The 16,881-nt window shown below is 38.8% G+C and overlaps 1 protein-coding gene across 2 annotated transcripts; it reads left to right on the forward strand.

Annotated features, from left to right (window-relative positions):
* Positions 1-9,447: 9,447 nt before the first annotated feature.
* Positions 9,448-12,148, forward strand: HMGB2 (high mobility group box 2). Of its 2 annotated transcripts, none has more exons than XM_019440994.2 (5): positions 9,448-9,582; positions 10,181-10,349; positions 10,658-10,803; positions 10,880-11,054; positions 11,603-12,148. In XM_019440994.2, exons 2-5 carry the CDS (start codon positions 10,200-10,202, stop codon positions 11,762-11,764), a joined length of 633 nt encoding a protein of 210 aa, XP_019296539.1. In that variant the 5' UTR covers positions 9,448-9,582; positions 10,181-10,199; the 3' UTR covers positions 11,765-12,148. The 2 variants fall into 2 exon arrangements, with proteins under 2 accessions (XP_019296539.1, XP_019296540.1); XM_019440995.2 differs by having other exon boundaries at positions 9,454-9,582; positions 10,185-10,349.
* Positions 12,149-16,881: the final 4,733 nt, after the last annotated feature.

A 16,881-nucleotide genomic window follows, 5' to 3' on the forward strand; every position in this document is an offset into this window, starting at 1 on the left:
AGATTAAAAGGCAAGAAGAGGATGGAGGCATTTTTTCCCTTTCTTTGGGCTCCAGCAGCTTCAGCAACACTGTGCTCCTCTACTCTGGCCCAGGAGGTGGGGGTGGGGGTGTGTGTGTGCATCTGAAGGCTGCTAGCTTCTCGGGAAGCAGGTAGAAATAGTAGTCCTAATAATGCAACAGCTAAGTTCCAAATGCCTTAGAAGCACAGTATGTGTAGGTTTTGGATACTACTGTCTTCTTGGTTCCTCCAGTGGTAGGATGCTGGCTCTGCTTGCAGTTCCCTTTGGATAATGATACCTTCCTCCTTGTTACTCTTCCAGACTTTCTGTAAAGATTCTCCCAATAATAATAGAGGTAATAACATTACCTCTGAAATACCAATTTTGGTTTTTCTTTTCCTGACTGGATACTGACTGATCATGTGACCTCGGGCAAGTAACTTTTTGCCTCAATGACTTCCTCTAAAAAAATGAAGATAGATAATAGTGTATTTATCTCATTGGCATTACTAGGATTAGATGAGTTAATGTTTTTAGAGTACTTAGAACAGTGCCTGGCACAGACACCATGTTAAATAAATGGTATTGTGTATCATATGCTATTGTTAAATACAGATGGTGTTAGCCATTAAGTGTATAAAATCTGATGTCCCTCTGTACGCACCTGTCACTTTGTGCCCCCTGCCCCATGATCCTCCCTTGTTATTACTACTTATCACTATCACTTCCCTACCTGTGACCTCTGTGCCCTATCTTCTTTGCTCATCTCTTCTTTCATAAATCAGCACGTATGGAGGCACCTGGGTAGCTCAGTCAGTTAAGGGTCTGACTTCAGCTCAGGTCATGATCTCTCAGTTCATGGCTTTGAGCCCCGCATCTGTGCTGACAGCTCAGAGACTGGAGCCTGCTTCAGGTTCTGTGTCTCACTCTCTGCCCCTCCCCTGCTCACACTGTCTGTCTCTCTCTCTCGGAAATAAATATTTTAAAAAATTTAATAAATCACGTATGTTTTTCAGTGTCTTTTTCTCTCATTTGCTTTAGATATGACATAGACATCTTGGAGTCCCATAGGTTTAAATTTTTTATGAGGTTATTGTATTTTAAGATGTGCAGTGCTGAGAGCAGTATGCAGGGCAGGAAGTGGCCCTGGCAGTGGAAGACTAGCACTAGAACCTGAAGATGAATCCTGAATCTTCAGAGTGGGATGTCAGAAATGCTTGAGAAATAGATTCTTTTAGTTAAATCTTGTCCACATTAAGACTATTTTACATTTGTATGGAATTATTTCATTGGCTACTGTTTTGGGATTTTGAGAATAGCTTTGTTTTTTTATTTCATACTCAAAAGGGAGAGCAGACTCAGATTTAGGGTTACCTTTACTCCATTCCCAAGATCCTTGAGACCAAATCCCCCCTGAAAACAAAATAAAAAAATGTGGGAATGAGATAGGCCTAGACGTTACTGGACAGACAAAATACTGCTGTGTCTTTAGAAGGGTTGGATCATTGTCCAGAGAACTGGTTACAGAAATTCCTAGAATGCTTGTTGAAGTTGTCCACAAAAAGGTCACTTCGATTTTTACTGTGCTGTAAACTTTCAGTTTGTCTTACTAGACACAGAGTTTGTACAGGTATCCCCCACTTTATGAAAGTTTGTTACACCATTTCACTTTTAGGAAAGACCTACATCAGTACCTATTTTCACCGACCAAAAGAAACCCTAAGGGGATTTTCACTTTACAAAAAAAGCAATTACTATCCCATAAGCCTTTCATAAAAGTAAAGTGGTGTAACTTGAATTTTTGGGAAGTAGGGGATACTCTTCCCTGTATACTATTTCAGCTTATGGAAGGTTTCATAGGAACGTTTTACTATTGGATAATAGGGGAAACCTGTATTTTTTTTTTTATTATAAATTAGTCCAATCTTCAACTATGCATAAGTGCATTTTTCAGTCTAATTAGAATTCTAGCTTTAAATTTAGATGGATATTTATAAAACTACATCTGAAAACCTGTTGCTTTGTAATAGATTATTAAATACGATCGAACTGGGGCACCTGGGTGGCTCAGTCGGTTAAGCGGCCAACTTCAGCTCAGGTCATGATCTCGCGGTGGGTGAGTTCAAGCCCCGTGTCGGGCTCTGTGCTGGGCTCTGTGCTGACAGCTCGGAGCCTGGAGCCTGTTTCAGATTCTGTGTCTCCCTCTCTCTCTGCCCCTCCCCCGTTCATGCTCTGTCTCTCTGTGTCTCAAAAAGAAATAAAAACGTTAAAAAAAAAAAAAATTAAAAAAAAAACGATCGAACTACAAAGCACAGTAACAAAATTATTTTTATTTTTTTGGTAACAAAATGATTTAGAGGACAAAATTATGTCACACTTATATTCATATTAATATGAAATTTTAGTCATTACCAAACTCAAAACTATCATTGGCTATATATAAGATCAGTATAGTATTAATATACCACAAATTAACTGGAAACACCTACAAAAAAGTAGATAATTTGAAAAGAATCTACAAAAGAAGTATTTTCCTATTGTATGAAAGCCATAGATATTCAGGCAAATATGGGCCAAAGTAACAATGCTATTATAATTCAAGAGCTGCTGACACTCTTAACTACTATTTCCTAAAATAGAAAAGTAGTATTCACTTCCTCTCAAGTGATCCCTACATTTTCATATTGTCTTCTGCAGCTCTCATTGTTAAAGTCTAAAGTTTTTACCATTTTGTTATAGTGCTCTGCTAATAGAAAAACAAGTCACTGACTTAAAAAAAAAATTCTATTGAGGTAAAATGTACATACTTTTTACCTAGTATAGTGTACAGCTTAATGAATTTTTTTGTTAATATATATAGTTGTGCAACCATCATTGTAACCCAGTTTTAGAATATTTCTATCACCTAAATAAGTTCCATCATGCTTCTATACAGTCAGCCCCTGCTCCCACCTCTAGCCCTAGGGCAACACTCTTCTGCTTTGAGTGTATATATTTACCTTTTCTTTTTTTTAAAGATTTTGAGTGAGTGTGAGTGTGAGAGAGAGAGAGAGAGAGAGAGAGAGAAAATATGAGCGGGGGAGGGGCAGAGTGAAAGGGAGAGAGAATCCTAAGCAGGCTCCTCGATGTCAGCACAGAGCCCAATGAAGGGCTCAAACCCATGAACCGTGAGATCATGACCTCAGCCGAAATCAAGAGTTGGACACTTAACCGACTGAGCTACTCAGGTGCCCCTGTATTTGCCTTTTCTAGAAATTTCATGTAGATGGAATCATACAGTATGCTGGCTTTTGTGTCTGGCTTCTTTCACTTAGCATGTGTTTAAGGTTCATCCATGTTATAGCTTGTATTAGTGTTTCTATTTCTCATTTCTATTAGTGAATTGTATTCTAGTGTATGGATATACCACATTTTTGTTTACTTACTCCCCAGTTAGTGCACATTTGGATTGTTTCCAGTTTGGGGCTATTACAAATAAAGCTGCTGTAAATATTCACATACAAGTTTTTTTGGGGACATAGGTGTTTATTTCTTTTAGGTAGATGCCTAGAAGTGGAACTGCTGGGTAAATACATTTTTAATTTTTAGAAGCTCCCAAACTATTTTATATGCTGACTGTACTATTTTACATTACATACATAATATATGAATGTTCCAAATTTTCCACATCTTCACGAACACTTGTTATTTTCTGTCTTTTTAAATTACAGCCATCATAGTGGGTCTGAAGTGGTAATCTTATTGTGGTTTTCATTTGCATTTTCCTAATGATTAATGATGTTAAACATATTTCAGTATGCTTAATAGCCATTCATCATTGGCTTTTTTAGCATAGACTAATTTAAGACCTGGTAGCCTATGTACAGAAGGGGGAGTTTTTGCATGTACGTGCGTGCACACACACACACACACACACACACACACACACAAACATATCTATGTAACTAGCATCCCAAGGTATAGCTCGCTGGGCATATGGTTTTATACATATTAACTTTTATCACTTTTTGAATAATGAAAGACCCTTATCCCTCTTACCATTTGCGCTATTGTTATATATTCTACTTACACAGATTATAAAAAACCACCAAGACATTATTATTATTGTGATTTTAAACAAGTAATAGTCTTTTAAAATTTATATAATTACCCTTGCTTGTGTTCTTTTTTTTTCCCTGAGGATATAGGATTATTTTCCTCAGTCAGAACTACTGGCAGTGACTTCTTTCAGCTTTTGTTTGTCCAAAATCTTTATTTTGCCTTAATCTTGAAAGCTTTCCCCTAGATATAAAACAAGGTTGGCAGGTTTTTTTTTTCTTTAGCAATTTAAAGATGTAACTCCGTGGTCTTCTGGATTTCATAGTTCTATCGAAGAGTCAGCATCCAGATTTACTGCTTTCTAAAATTTACTCTTTTTTCTGGCTCTTTTAAGATTTTGTTTGTCTTTAGTTTTCAAATTTTATTTATTTATTTATTTATTTATTTATTTATTTATTTATTTATTTGAGAGAGATAGAGAGGGAGAGAATCTCAAGCAGGCTAGTGTGAACCCTGACAAGGAGCTTGATTCCACAGCCCTGGGATCATGACCTGAGCTGAAACCAAGAGTTGGACTCAACCAAGCTACACAAGGGCCCGTTTTCAAATTTTTTATTATGATGTGTGCCAGATGATATCTTATACTAAGAGGATCTGACCTTTCCTCTGTTAGGCAGAATCAACCCCTCTAATAGGTAGAAGGATAAGGAGTTATCTTAATCCAGTGAAGGAATAAGCTGTACGTATCCAGGCTATGCTGTAAAGTTTTAGTAAGACCCAGTTCACCTCTGGCTCATTCCTGTTCTTCAGATATCGTTCCACGGCTTTTGATTGAGGGCTTGGTGGTCTGAGAGACCTGAGAGACTATGGAAGATTTCTGCTTTTTGATGGCTTTGAGTTTGTCTCTCTACCTTCCCACCTACACAGTTTCAAAAAATGGCAAATATCTCAGGAGATCAGTCTTGTGTTTGTGACAGAACCTCTCCCTCTCACCAGACTTTTATCCAGTAAGCACCATAAAACCTTGGGAGATTTCACTTTGTTTTTAGAATCCTCTGGCAAAATTTTCTAGCCTTCCACACCACCTCAGAATTTAGCCCATGTAGGTAGAAAATAGGTCATTATGTATACTTAGGGGTCCTCTAGTTTCCAACTGTGTTAACCCCACACAGCTGCCAAAAGCTTGCTGGGTTCTCTTTCCCTTAGTAAAAGCCCTTCAACCTGGGATGAGTCCGATTGATCCTCAGTTCCACACTGAAAATCTACAAATTATTCTCAAAAATCATCAGTACACCTAAAAAGAGCTCTTCTGTGTCTGGAATTTTAGTTTGAATTATTTTCTGATTGCTTCGATAGATCTACAATGTACTTAAAAACATGATTTTTGCAGTTTGTCCTTTTTCCTAATTGTGGCAGTGGAGGCTTTTAGAAAATAAATTACTTTATGGCAGACATCTAGTTCATATTGATTCATAAAAATAGTCAATAGTGTTTTTTTGAAGAAAAACAGAATAACTTTGTTTTCTTACCATTTTTTATTGAAAATGCTGGCAGTAGAATGAAAGACTTAACCTGCATTTCCCTTTCTTCAAAAACATACTGTTGAACTACATCACTAAACTGAATCTCTGGAGTCAGTATACAGTTAGGCCTCAGAACCAGTGGTCTCCCCACAAGTGGATGTGCCTGCTTGATAATACTCTAATATGCTTATCCTTCCCCTCTCTTTTAAAAACAACCTAAAAATATTAAATTTCAATATAAGACTAATCTTTAAGACACTAATGTGTGTGCAGGGTAGCGGTTTTCAGTTTTTTTACATTAACTTGGCAACTTGAGGGAATAAGAATTATTTTATATGCAACTAACCTTATGGTAGAGAATATTTAATTTTAGCTAATTGTAGGAGTTAATTAAGAAATAAAAAATAATTATTGAGTTTATTATTTACTGCTTAGTGTATGGTGGGGAGGGAATTTATTAAAAAAAAAAGGAAAAAGTATATAATATTCTCTTTTATCAGGATTTCCCAATCTGGTTTGATGACTAGATTATAAAAAGTCCAAATTTTTAGGATAACTGAATGAAAAAATGATGGGAATTTCAATAGCACAACTCAGTGCATTGCTACACAATCCAGTTTAGATGAATTCCAGTTTATCTACAGAAATAGCTACCTATATTTTTAGATAGATTTATTTTGAGATAGATATTTTTAGCTAGATTGACATTTTAGATGAATTCCAGTTTATCTACAGAAATAGCTATCTATATCTATATCTATATCTATCTATATCTATCTATCTATCTATCTATCTATCTATCTATATATATTAGAAGGAAACTACATTGGAAACAACTTCAATCCTCACTCACAATTAGCTTATTGCTAAATATATAAGTTGTTACAATTGTAAGAAGCTGAACTCAGGTAAAGTTTGGCAAATAAAGTTATATATTCGCATTGTCTTGGGGGGAAAGAAAAACCCCTGGTTAAATAAATTTACCAGGAGAATAAAGTGACTAATATTGTGTAATCTAAAGTTTGGTTTATATAATTTATTACATTTGAACAGCTATAAACTCTTCATCAAATACTGTTTTGAAATAATTAGGCTCACTACTAATTGGTACTCATAACCTAAGGATTTCCTAGAACTTGAGTTCTTTATCTTTTAAAATTTTAATTATAATCTCTTGACCACCTAACAATTGCAAAAGTTCAAGTATTTCTTCCCACATTATGAACACGTATTCACAGAATTATAGAATCATACAACTTAAGAGCTGAATGGTACCTTAGAGATTATCCCCGAAACCTCATTTTATAGTTTGTCAATCAAAAGCCTAGAAATGTTCAGTGTACTGTTCAAGATCACAAGCCCTTGCTGGATTTTAAGTTATGCATTCTTTTTGAAAAACATAAACACTTTCCTTTTCATCATCTTTTAGGAAGATACATCATACTAATAATAATAAATTTAGAAAATTATTTTTTAAATACATGAAATTGATGAGTTCCTAAAAAGAAATGTCTTTAAATTTAAGTTTTAGAAAACAACCTTCTTTTCCTATTTAGAACCATAATGAGTAGAAACAAGAGAAAGACCTTTAGTATTACCTATTTATAGGACATTTTAGTTTTCTGATGAAGTCAAAACAGTATACCAGGTAATTTGTAATAGTGAACCAAACCTCGAGTATTTAACTCATCTTTACAGAACTGGGACTAGATTTTGTGTGTGTGTGCTACCAGATTCTGTGTATAGGTTTTATTTTAAAAAAAAAAGAAAGATAGAAAGAAAAAAGAAAAGGGTGCTTCTGTAACCAACAATTGTGTAGATCTCACTTAAATTTTATTTATCACTTTCCAGTGCTTTTTGATGTTACTTCTAGGCCAGGAAGTACAGCCTAAGAATAAAGTCTTAGTATCCAAATTAAAAGTAAATTGAATATGGAAATGTTTTCCTGTTCTCCACTGTGACGGGAGTAAAGAATGGAAATTGGTGTGAGCAGGGTTGGTTCCTTCTTAGGGTTGAGGAAGATTCCAGGCCTCTCTCCTTACCTTGTAAATGGCTAACTTCTCCCTGTGTCTTTTCTCATTGTCTAACCTCTATGCCTTTCTCTGGGTCCAAATTCCCCTATTTATAAGAACACCACTCATTGGATTAGGGGCCTGTTCACCTCCATATATAATATATACTTCATCTTAACTGATTACATCTGCAACGACCCTATTTTCAAATAAGGTCATAGCCAGAACTGTGCTATAAAAAGCACATAAAAATCCAACTTAACAAATCATACTACATTATTCAAAGAGCAATAAACATTACACTGTAAAAATTTATTTATAAATTCAGTGGCATTAGTACACTCAAAACGTTAGCAACCAGCATCCATTTCCAAGGAAAATACATTTGTAAAAATCTAGTTTTTAATAGTAAATCTAGGTAAAGAGCTGCTAGTTCTGAGTTATTATTGACTACGGTTGCTGTATATAAAACCAAACAGACACAGTCTAACATTTAAAGCCAGTGAATTTACTGAGAAAACAAGAGAATATTTAAAATGTGTTGAAACCCAACAGTGCAACACGTGGGCCAATAGGAAAAAACAGACCTCAAAACTAAATGCGACACAGAAGTAGCATACTAAGATGTCAGTGAAAGTCCTGCTACTTTGGGGAAAGCAGCCTGTGATGCTAGTAAGCAGTAAGGTAGCTTTGGTGCGCTCTAACTGAAACGAAGATTCTCAACCTGGGGCTGGAAGAGTTTGTAAAACGCTGCAAAATGCGCCTGGCGAATATAAGCAGTTGGTGGGTGCGGAGCATTCATTGCTTTTATGGGCGTCTCGACAGATCTTTGATTTTAAACAATTTTTACATTTTCATATAAGAGGCACAAGACGTGAATACCGAGGTGACACCTAGGCTAGGCAGAAGGGGCGGACCAACGCCAGGAATCCGATTTCTCTGCGCAGCGCTCCCGAAAGGCTGAGCCGGGGCCAGCCAGGCCGGCCCAGCCGGGAGTCCAGACCCGGAGAGAGGGGGGCGGAGCCAGGGGAGATAACTCCCACCTCCAACCCTTCGGGACCCCAGGGCGCCCTTGTTTACCTCCGGGTAAGGGGCACCCGAGACAAAGGGGGGGAGGGAGGGACTTGCCGAGGGAAACTCTACCGGCGGAAAACGCCTCGCTCAAAAATCGTTTCGTAACACCTCAAAAGAGGGGGAACAGCCACCCTCCCGCGACCCCCGCGCCCACCCCCAGGTTCCCCCCTACCTCCGGTCTCGGGTTCTACCCTAGCCTCAGCGAAAACGGGAGGAGCTAGGCAATAGGCTCCTTCCTCAGCTTCTGTTTGTTATTTTTTGGACCCTGCGGGGGTCACACGGCCCAGTGACTACAGCTCAGGAGACAGCGCTGCAGGGCCTAATTGGGGCTGAGGAGACAGGACCTGGTCAGTGGTCGGAGAAGGGGGAGGGCAGGCTGCTTCTGTTACCTTAGCGCCTGGAAACCTTGCCGCCGCCGCAGACCCCTGGAGGACAACCCTGTTTCCTGACTTAGTATTTTTAAATCTGGCGGGGCTTTCCCTTTCAGGCCAACCACTCCCCCCGTTTACCGCCCCAGCCAGTCAGAGTCAGGCCCGCCATTTTTCAAACCCTTTTCCCGCCGCCAATCAGGATCGAGCAGTACATTCCTCTCCTGACCGGTTCTAACGGGTCTGGGAGTTAACGACCTGGGCGACCCACCGAACCTGCTAGGCTGGGGCTGGAGGGACGGGCCTGGCGAGACATTGACCAATCGGAGGCCTCTGTGGCGTGGGGGCGGGGCCTGCGAGGGTTTGAATAATCACCAGAACCAATCAGAGAGGCGGGGGTGTGATCTGTGGCCCGGCTCGTCAAGTTACCGTGGCGCGGAGAACTCTGCAAAACAAGAGGCTGAGGATTGCGTTAGCGATAAACCAGTTCACGCCGGAGCCCTGGGAAGGAAGCGTCTCTGTTGGATCCGGCCCCTCCGCGGGACTCTGAGGAAAAGCTACCACCAGGCAAGAAGCCCCTTCAGCCCCTCCGTGTTGGTGGGCCTGCCCTTCCCCCTTTCCTCCTACCCTTCTAGCTGGGCCGGGTGCTGTGGCTCTCGGGGGTTCGACCCGGCGAGCGGAATCTGGGGTGCGGGCCGGTGAGGGCCAGGGACTGTGGAGGGCGGGCGGGCGGTCGGGGCCGGCGGGAGGGCGGGAAGCTCATCCGGGCCCGGTTTCAGTCGTTTTTTGTTTTATTGTTTTTGTTTTTGAATGTCGGTCGCGAGGCGACAACTCTGAGTGGGGCCGGCGACGTGGAAGCCGGGGGAACGTTTCTGTCAGGAAGGGTGTCTCGCCGGCGCCCCCGGCGTTCCCTTCCTCGGGCGGGGGCCGGGCGGCGGCGTTTCGGGCCTTCGGGAGAGACGCGGTGCCCGCGCGCGAGGAGCCCGGCCGCGGCGGCCCCGGTCGGTGCCGGGAGGAGGGCGTGTGCGCGGAGGCGGCCGCCCGGGGCGGGCTGGCGGGGGAGCCGGGCGCCGGCCGCCTTCCTCGCGAGAGGGGGCGGGCGCGCTTTTGGGCGGGAAGCCGAGCCCCGCCGGCGTCCGCCCACCGCTCGTCTTGTCCCCGCTAGGTAGACGCCGTCTGTCACCATGGGCAAAGGAGACCCCAACAAGCCGCGGGGCAAGATGTCCTCGTACGCCTTCTTCGTGCAGACCTGCCGGGAAGAGCACAAGAAGAAACACCCAGACTCTTCGGTCAATTTCGCCGAATTCTCCAAGAAATGTTCCGAGAGATGGAAGGTGAGACCGGAATTCGGACAGAGCTAAGGGCTTTTCAGGTGTGTTGTTTTCTTGGCTAGGACCTTAACCAGGTAGGTCACTTGTCACCTTCAACTTTCCTACGGGGGGGGGGGGGAGTGACCCGCCCAGATACTTTATTTAGAGTTTTGGGCAGATGGCTTTAGGTTTTTGTTGGCTTCTAAGACTGCTAAAAGTAGAAGGCTGCTAACCAAGGAAAATGTGGCCCTTAAGGATGATCTCGAGCTTTTTTGGGGATGTATGTAGCTTACGGTTTTGCTGTACTTTGACTGCTCCTTTCATGCCCATAGACCATGTCTGCGAAGGAAAAGTCGAAATTTGAAGATATGGCAAAAAGTGACAAAGCTCGCTATGACAGGGAGATGAAAAATTATGTTCCTCCCAAAGGTGACAAGAAAGGAAAGAAGAAAGACCCCAATGCTCCTAAAAGGCCTCCGTAAGTTCATTTTAAAATCAGTCAGATTGCCCCTTTAATTTTCCATTCAGTATATTCACTGTTGGCTTCCTTTCAGGTCTGCATTCTTCCTGTTTTGTTCTGAACATCGCCCAAAGATCAAAAGTGAACACCCTGGTTTATCCATTGGGGATACTGCAAAAAAATTGGGTGAAATGTGGTCTGAACAGTCAGCCAAAGATAAACAACCATATGAACAGAAGGCGGCTAAGCTAAAGGAGAAGTATGAAAAGGTACGTTCCTAACCTTTTTAAAGCCAAGGTTAAGGTAAGATATCTTCCAAATAAGGATTTTGGAAATGGGTATGAACTACAGACTTAGGAAGTTAATCTTGTATTTATGGTTGTCAGCTGCCTATGGAGAAGGTCTAGTGAAAAATAACACACTTAACATAAGCGAATTGAAACTTCCTTTCTTTTAACTGAAACTGGTGTTGGTAGCGTTGGTAGATTCCTGTGTATGGACTCGTGTGTAGTTCTAGGTCTCTTAGTTTTAAGAAACGGAGGAAGAGATATGTTGTTTTATGTAGATGTGTCTGAGATGTGAGGTTTTAAATGGATATTGGTAGTGAAAGTTCTGACATGTATATATAACCCCATCATTTTAAATCATTAGCCTTCTAAAGCCTAGAGGGAACAAATGCTCTCAACTGAGGTAGACTTTGAATACCTTTTTAGACAGGGTTATTGGTCAATAATCTTCAATTGTTTATAACTTTGTGGTTTTCACAGTTGAGTAATGACACCGGATGCTGATTTTATTTTTTTTGACAATATTTCAGGATATTGCTGCATATCGCGCCAAGGGCAAAAGTGAAGCGGGAAAGAAGGGCCCTGGTAGGCCTACAGGTTCAAAGAAGAAGAATGAACCAGAGGATGAGGAGGAAGAGGAGGAGGAGGAGGAAGATGAAGATGATGAGGAAGAGGAGGAAGATGAAGAATAAATGGCTATCCTGTAATGATATGTGTGGAGTGTGCGTGTGTGCTCAGGCAATTGTTTTGCTAAGAATGTGAATTCAAGTGCAGCTCAATATTAGCTTCAGTATAAAAACTGTACAGATTTTTGTATAGCTGATAAGATTCTTTGTAGAGAAAATACTTTTTTAAGAATGCAGGTTGTAGCTTTTTGAGGGGCTACTACATACAGTTAGATTTTAAAGCTTCTGATGTTGAATGTTTCTAAATATTTAATGGTTTTCTTAATTTCTTGACTTGTGTATTGTAGCACAGCAAACTTGTAGGAATTAGTATCAATAGTAAATTTGGGTTTTTTAGAATTTTGCGTTTTGTTTTTTAAAAAAAATTTTGTAATAAAATTATGTATATTATTTCTGTTGTCTGTCTTAATGTGCTATGCTTTCTCTTTAAAAATACTTATGGTCTGGAACTGTTGACTTTTTCTTGTATTTCTGCCTAATAGTTCTTAAACACATTGATTTAGTTGATTTAGTAAAATATTTGGTTTAAAAGAAAGTTAAACATGCCCATATTCCTTTTTACAAAGTTTTTTTAAAAACAACTGGAATTTAATGAACTTCAAAAATTGGTGCGGTTTTACAAAATGAGTTAAGTTTTGTTCTTGACACTGCTATTCATTTATTAGCTAACTTGTCCCTTGGGTTGTTTTTTTTTTTTTTTAACTGACTATCTTTAGGGAAACTTTAAAATGAGGCAGAGGAGCTGGTATATAGTGAGTCCATACCTAAAAACATAAACTTTTAAAAACCCTCATTAGTAACAGGTTAAGTTTTCTGTTAGGAACTAGTTCAAAGTAGATTACCAGAGTGAATTTTGAACAAAGTCTTCAAAATTGGTGCGGTCTTAAGCTTTAGAATTTTGGGTGACCTAACAAAGCTTTCAAGGTGGTTATTGTGATCTGCCATGACTAAATTTCCTCAGGATTTGTATTTACTAGGAATAGCAGTTATTTGAGAAATGCTCATTTGAGGGAACAATTGTTTCTATTTGAATTTAGATAGCTATTTTGAATAATCAGAGACTTCTAATGAAAGTTGACCTGTTGGCCAAGTGATCACAGAACAAATCTATTTGTTAAATAGTTAAATCTGACAATCCTGGTTACCTATCAAGCTTAAAATAGCCAACATTCAATTACCAATACTTCACAGCATTTTAATATTAAAGGAAAGCATTAAAACTATTCAAAACCTATCTAAGATGTTAAATAGTTGCTTCTAAAACTGAAATAGGGTAAAAGTCTGTTTTCTTAATGATTTCTAAGTCTGTAAATTAGACCCATTAAGCAGATAATATCAGATTTCTTGTTATCTTTTGGGGTTTTTCTGACTGCTTCAGTTCTGTACTTTATAGTATAAAAACACCTCATGTGTCTTAAGCTGTGAACAACTCATTCTTGTAATTAAGAACTGCTCCGCAGTAGGTTCAGGATTTGGGGTGAGTAATGTTTGGTATTTTCTAAGTGTGGATCAAAATTTCAAATACCTCTGTAAAATTACATCAGTAAATTTTCAAGACTAGGTGACTTCAAGGAGTGGTTATGTTGGAAAGCATTGAAATAGTGTTTAAGAATTAAGTTCCATCCCAGACCTGCTGATACTTGGAAGTGTTTATGAAAACTCCACCCCCTTCCTTTTTTTAATTAGAAAAAAAATAGATTGTGTCTTGATAGAAAATGTAAAAGAGCTATGTAATGGATAATTTATACCCTTACTTGATTCCCAACTACCTGGTTCTCCCAAGAGGCAACCACAATAATGCAATAATTTATCCTTCAGTAGAGACTTAAGCATAAAGAATCCTGCATATACATGGATGTAAATGCTACACAAATGGAAGCTTTATGTATTGTTCTGTCCCTTACTATCATTTTAGAGATTCTGTCAATACAGTATAACACTGTATTGATAACACAGTATAACAGTATAATACAGCTGCCACTTTTGATAGCTGCATGGTATCCCCTTGGATAGAGTATAATTTAATCAGTTACCTAAAAGTATTTTAAAGAACAATATTGTGAATACGTTTATATGATTTCAAGAAATATACATTTTAAGATTTGCTGAGTATAATAGCCAGAACCTGTACCCCTTGGAACAATATGGGGGTGATGGGCACCAACCCCTGCCCCTAATGCAGTCAAAAATCTGCATACAACTTTTGACTCCTCAAAAACTTTACTTCTAGCTATTGACCAAAACCTGTACTGGTAATATGGCTGATTAACATACTTTGTTATATGTATTTTGTATTGTATTCTTGAAGTAAGCTAGAGAAAAAAATGTTTCTTAATCATAAGAAAACCATAAAGTATATTTACAGTATTGTACTGTAAAAAATCCACGTGTAAGTGGACATGCACAGTTCAAACCTAAGTTGTTCAAGGGTCAACTGTACTTGGTATATGCTAGGAACTGCTCTTATGTTCTGTTAACTTACTAAAGCCTGCCAAAATTGCCCTTTATAGAGATTGTACTAATACGCCACAGCAATGAATGTTTTAGAGTGTCTATTTCCTCACCTCAGCAACATAACAGTCACTGTTTTTTTTTGTTTTGTTTTTTTTTTTTTTTTACTTGTTTTGAGAGACGGTGAGCAGGAAAGGGGCAGAGAGAGAGGGAGAGAGAATTCCAAGCAGGCTCTGAACTGTCAGCACAGAGCCTGATGTGGGGCTCGAACTCATGAAATTATGAGGTCAAGACCTGAGCCGGAACTGAGTCAGACGCTTAACCGACTGAGCCACCCAGGTACCCCAGTTATCAAACTTTTTAATCTTAGCTATTCTGATATTCTGATATAAAAAATGGTTTCTCCTATTATGAGTTCGAGCATAGTTTTACATTTAAGAGCCGTTTATGCCCTTTGGTCTTCTAACTGGTCTTCATATTAGTGATTTGTGAAGATTAAGGAAAGTGACCCTTTTGTGACCTGCATTGTAAATATTTGTCATTTGTCTTTTGACTTTATGTTTTCTTTCCGCAAGGATCTATTTTTATGTAGGCAATTTTACTCTAGTGGTGTGGGGAGGCCTTTCCCACTCAAAGATTATAGAAAATTATCTGCCTTACTTAAAAAAAATATTAATTAAATCTTTGATCTTTCTGGAATTTATTTTGGCTAAGGACTTAAGTGGCTCAAATTTCTTTCTTTCCAGATGGCAGCTACTACTTTTGGTCTTTTTATTTGTAAAAGGTGGGTTAGAAGATCCTGAGGTTTCTCACATATCAATGCAATCAGTTGCAAACTTGCTCCATAGATGACAGCATGCCTTTTTGTAATTATTTAAACTGCATTATTTACTAAGTAGTAAATCATAAGCTTGCCTTAATACTAGTACAAATACAGCATTATCTTAAACCTGACTATTACCACATATGTCACTAAAAATACTTTACAAAGCAGCAATGATTTTATTTTTTGGGGAATAGCAAGAAGAAATATAAAGGAGCTGTTAGGTTAGGAGCATAAGATCCAATCCTTTTAAAATAAGACATCTCTCTAGAAATAACCCATTTTTGGATTCGTTTTCATAAGATAACTATTGGAGACGATGGCGTTTTCAGAGAAAGAATATTGGCAAGAAATGCAAAGATGTATAGAGCATACACAGGGAAAAGGGCTGGATGTGGTGAAGTGATGAGCATACAAGAAAGTAAGCTCAATGAAGGCAATTAATTTTTTTGTTTTTGTATAATGCTCGGTACCCTGTGCCAGAAACATAGTAGGTCTTCTATAAATATTTATAAACAAAATGCCCAAGAAGAGGCAGCTACTGTTTAACTTAGTCCTGGAAATATGGACTAAGTTATGGAAATATGAGTGTAAGATTCCCAAATACCCTAAAATTTCAAGTGGAAACAGAAATCTAGATTATTTTTTTTTTTTTTAAGTGAAATGTGAATCCTAAATGTTGGCAATGAATTCAACAGGGTCAAAGAAAGCATCTACAGGTAAGATTCTACCAAAGGGTTAACAGTTTGCCACTTCTATAAATTAAATAGGTAAATGTAAGATTATTACTAATATTGAGTTAGACCTCTTGATAAAAGTTTATGTATGCCTTCCAGCTGAGCATTGTTTTTGTAGTTGTATAAGAAACCCTTCTCACCCTGGTAGGAAACTCCTGTAGCTTCTTATCGTGTAGTAAAGGTACCTATAGACATTGTTTCTGAGGTCTTAGTGGAATTCCATTTTGTTCCTGGTCCTCTCTGTTCTTTTGGACTTACAGTGCGGACTCCCTCAGTGAGCCTCCTCCTAGGAATTAAATAGTGGGCTCAGGAGCAAAATTGTCCATTAAAAGAAAAGAAAAATAACTTTTAAGCAACATGTAGCATCAAACTTGAGAACTGGAAGTGACCTTTATATCAAATGATCCAGTCTCCTTCCTGAAGAAGACATGAAAATCAACAAGGATAATATCCTAGGGCATCAGGTAAGACAATAAAACACTAATCCACTTATATTTGTTATGTTATCCTTTGATTCTTAACATTTTCCCAATGAAGATGAAATGGCTTATATAAAGGACAAATTAAAATACAGGGGGCACCTAGCTGGCTCGGTTTGGTTGGGCATGTGATGCTTGATCTTTGGGTTGTGAGTTTGAGCCCATGTTGGGCATACAGATTACTAAAGAAAAAATACAAAGGGAAAAACAGGGTTATGAGGAAGAGGAGCTTACCCTTGGGACTCAGAGTTTGAGTAGGTCTCTATTTCTTACTGGTTTGATAGCATCAGACAAGTCATGTAACCTTTCAATTTCCTTATCTATAAAATAAGAAATTTTGAGGATTAAATGAGGTAATACATTTAAGACACTTAGCTTGGTGGCAAGACATAGTAAATAATAAATATTAGCTAAAAGTATACATAACAGCATGTAGGTATGGGTTAATATAGTTGCTATGGCTAATAGTATCAGGTTCAGTTCTGAGAATTTTCAAATCGCTTTGTTTTTTTCATCATGATAAATGTACTCCCTATGTACTTCCCATCCCCTATTTCACCCATCCCCTAACCCACCTCTCCTCTGTTAACCATCAGTTTGTTGTGTGTTTCTTGGTTTCTCTCATTTCTTTTC

This window comes from Panthera pardus, unplaced genomic scaffold, assembly GCF_024362965.1.
Source record: "Panthera pardus isolate Hobbes unplaced genomic scaffold, ASM2436296v1 HiC_scaffold_13, whole genome shotgun sequence".
Taxonomy (NCBI): domain Eukaryota; kingdom Metazoa; phylum Chordata; class Mammalia; order Carnivora; family Felidae; genus Panthera; species Panthera pardus.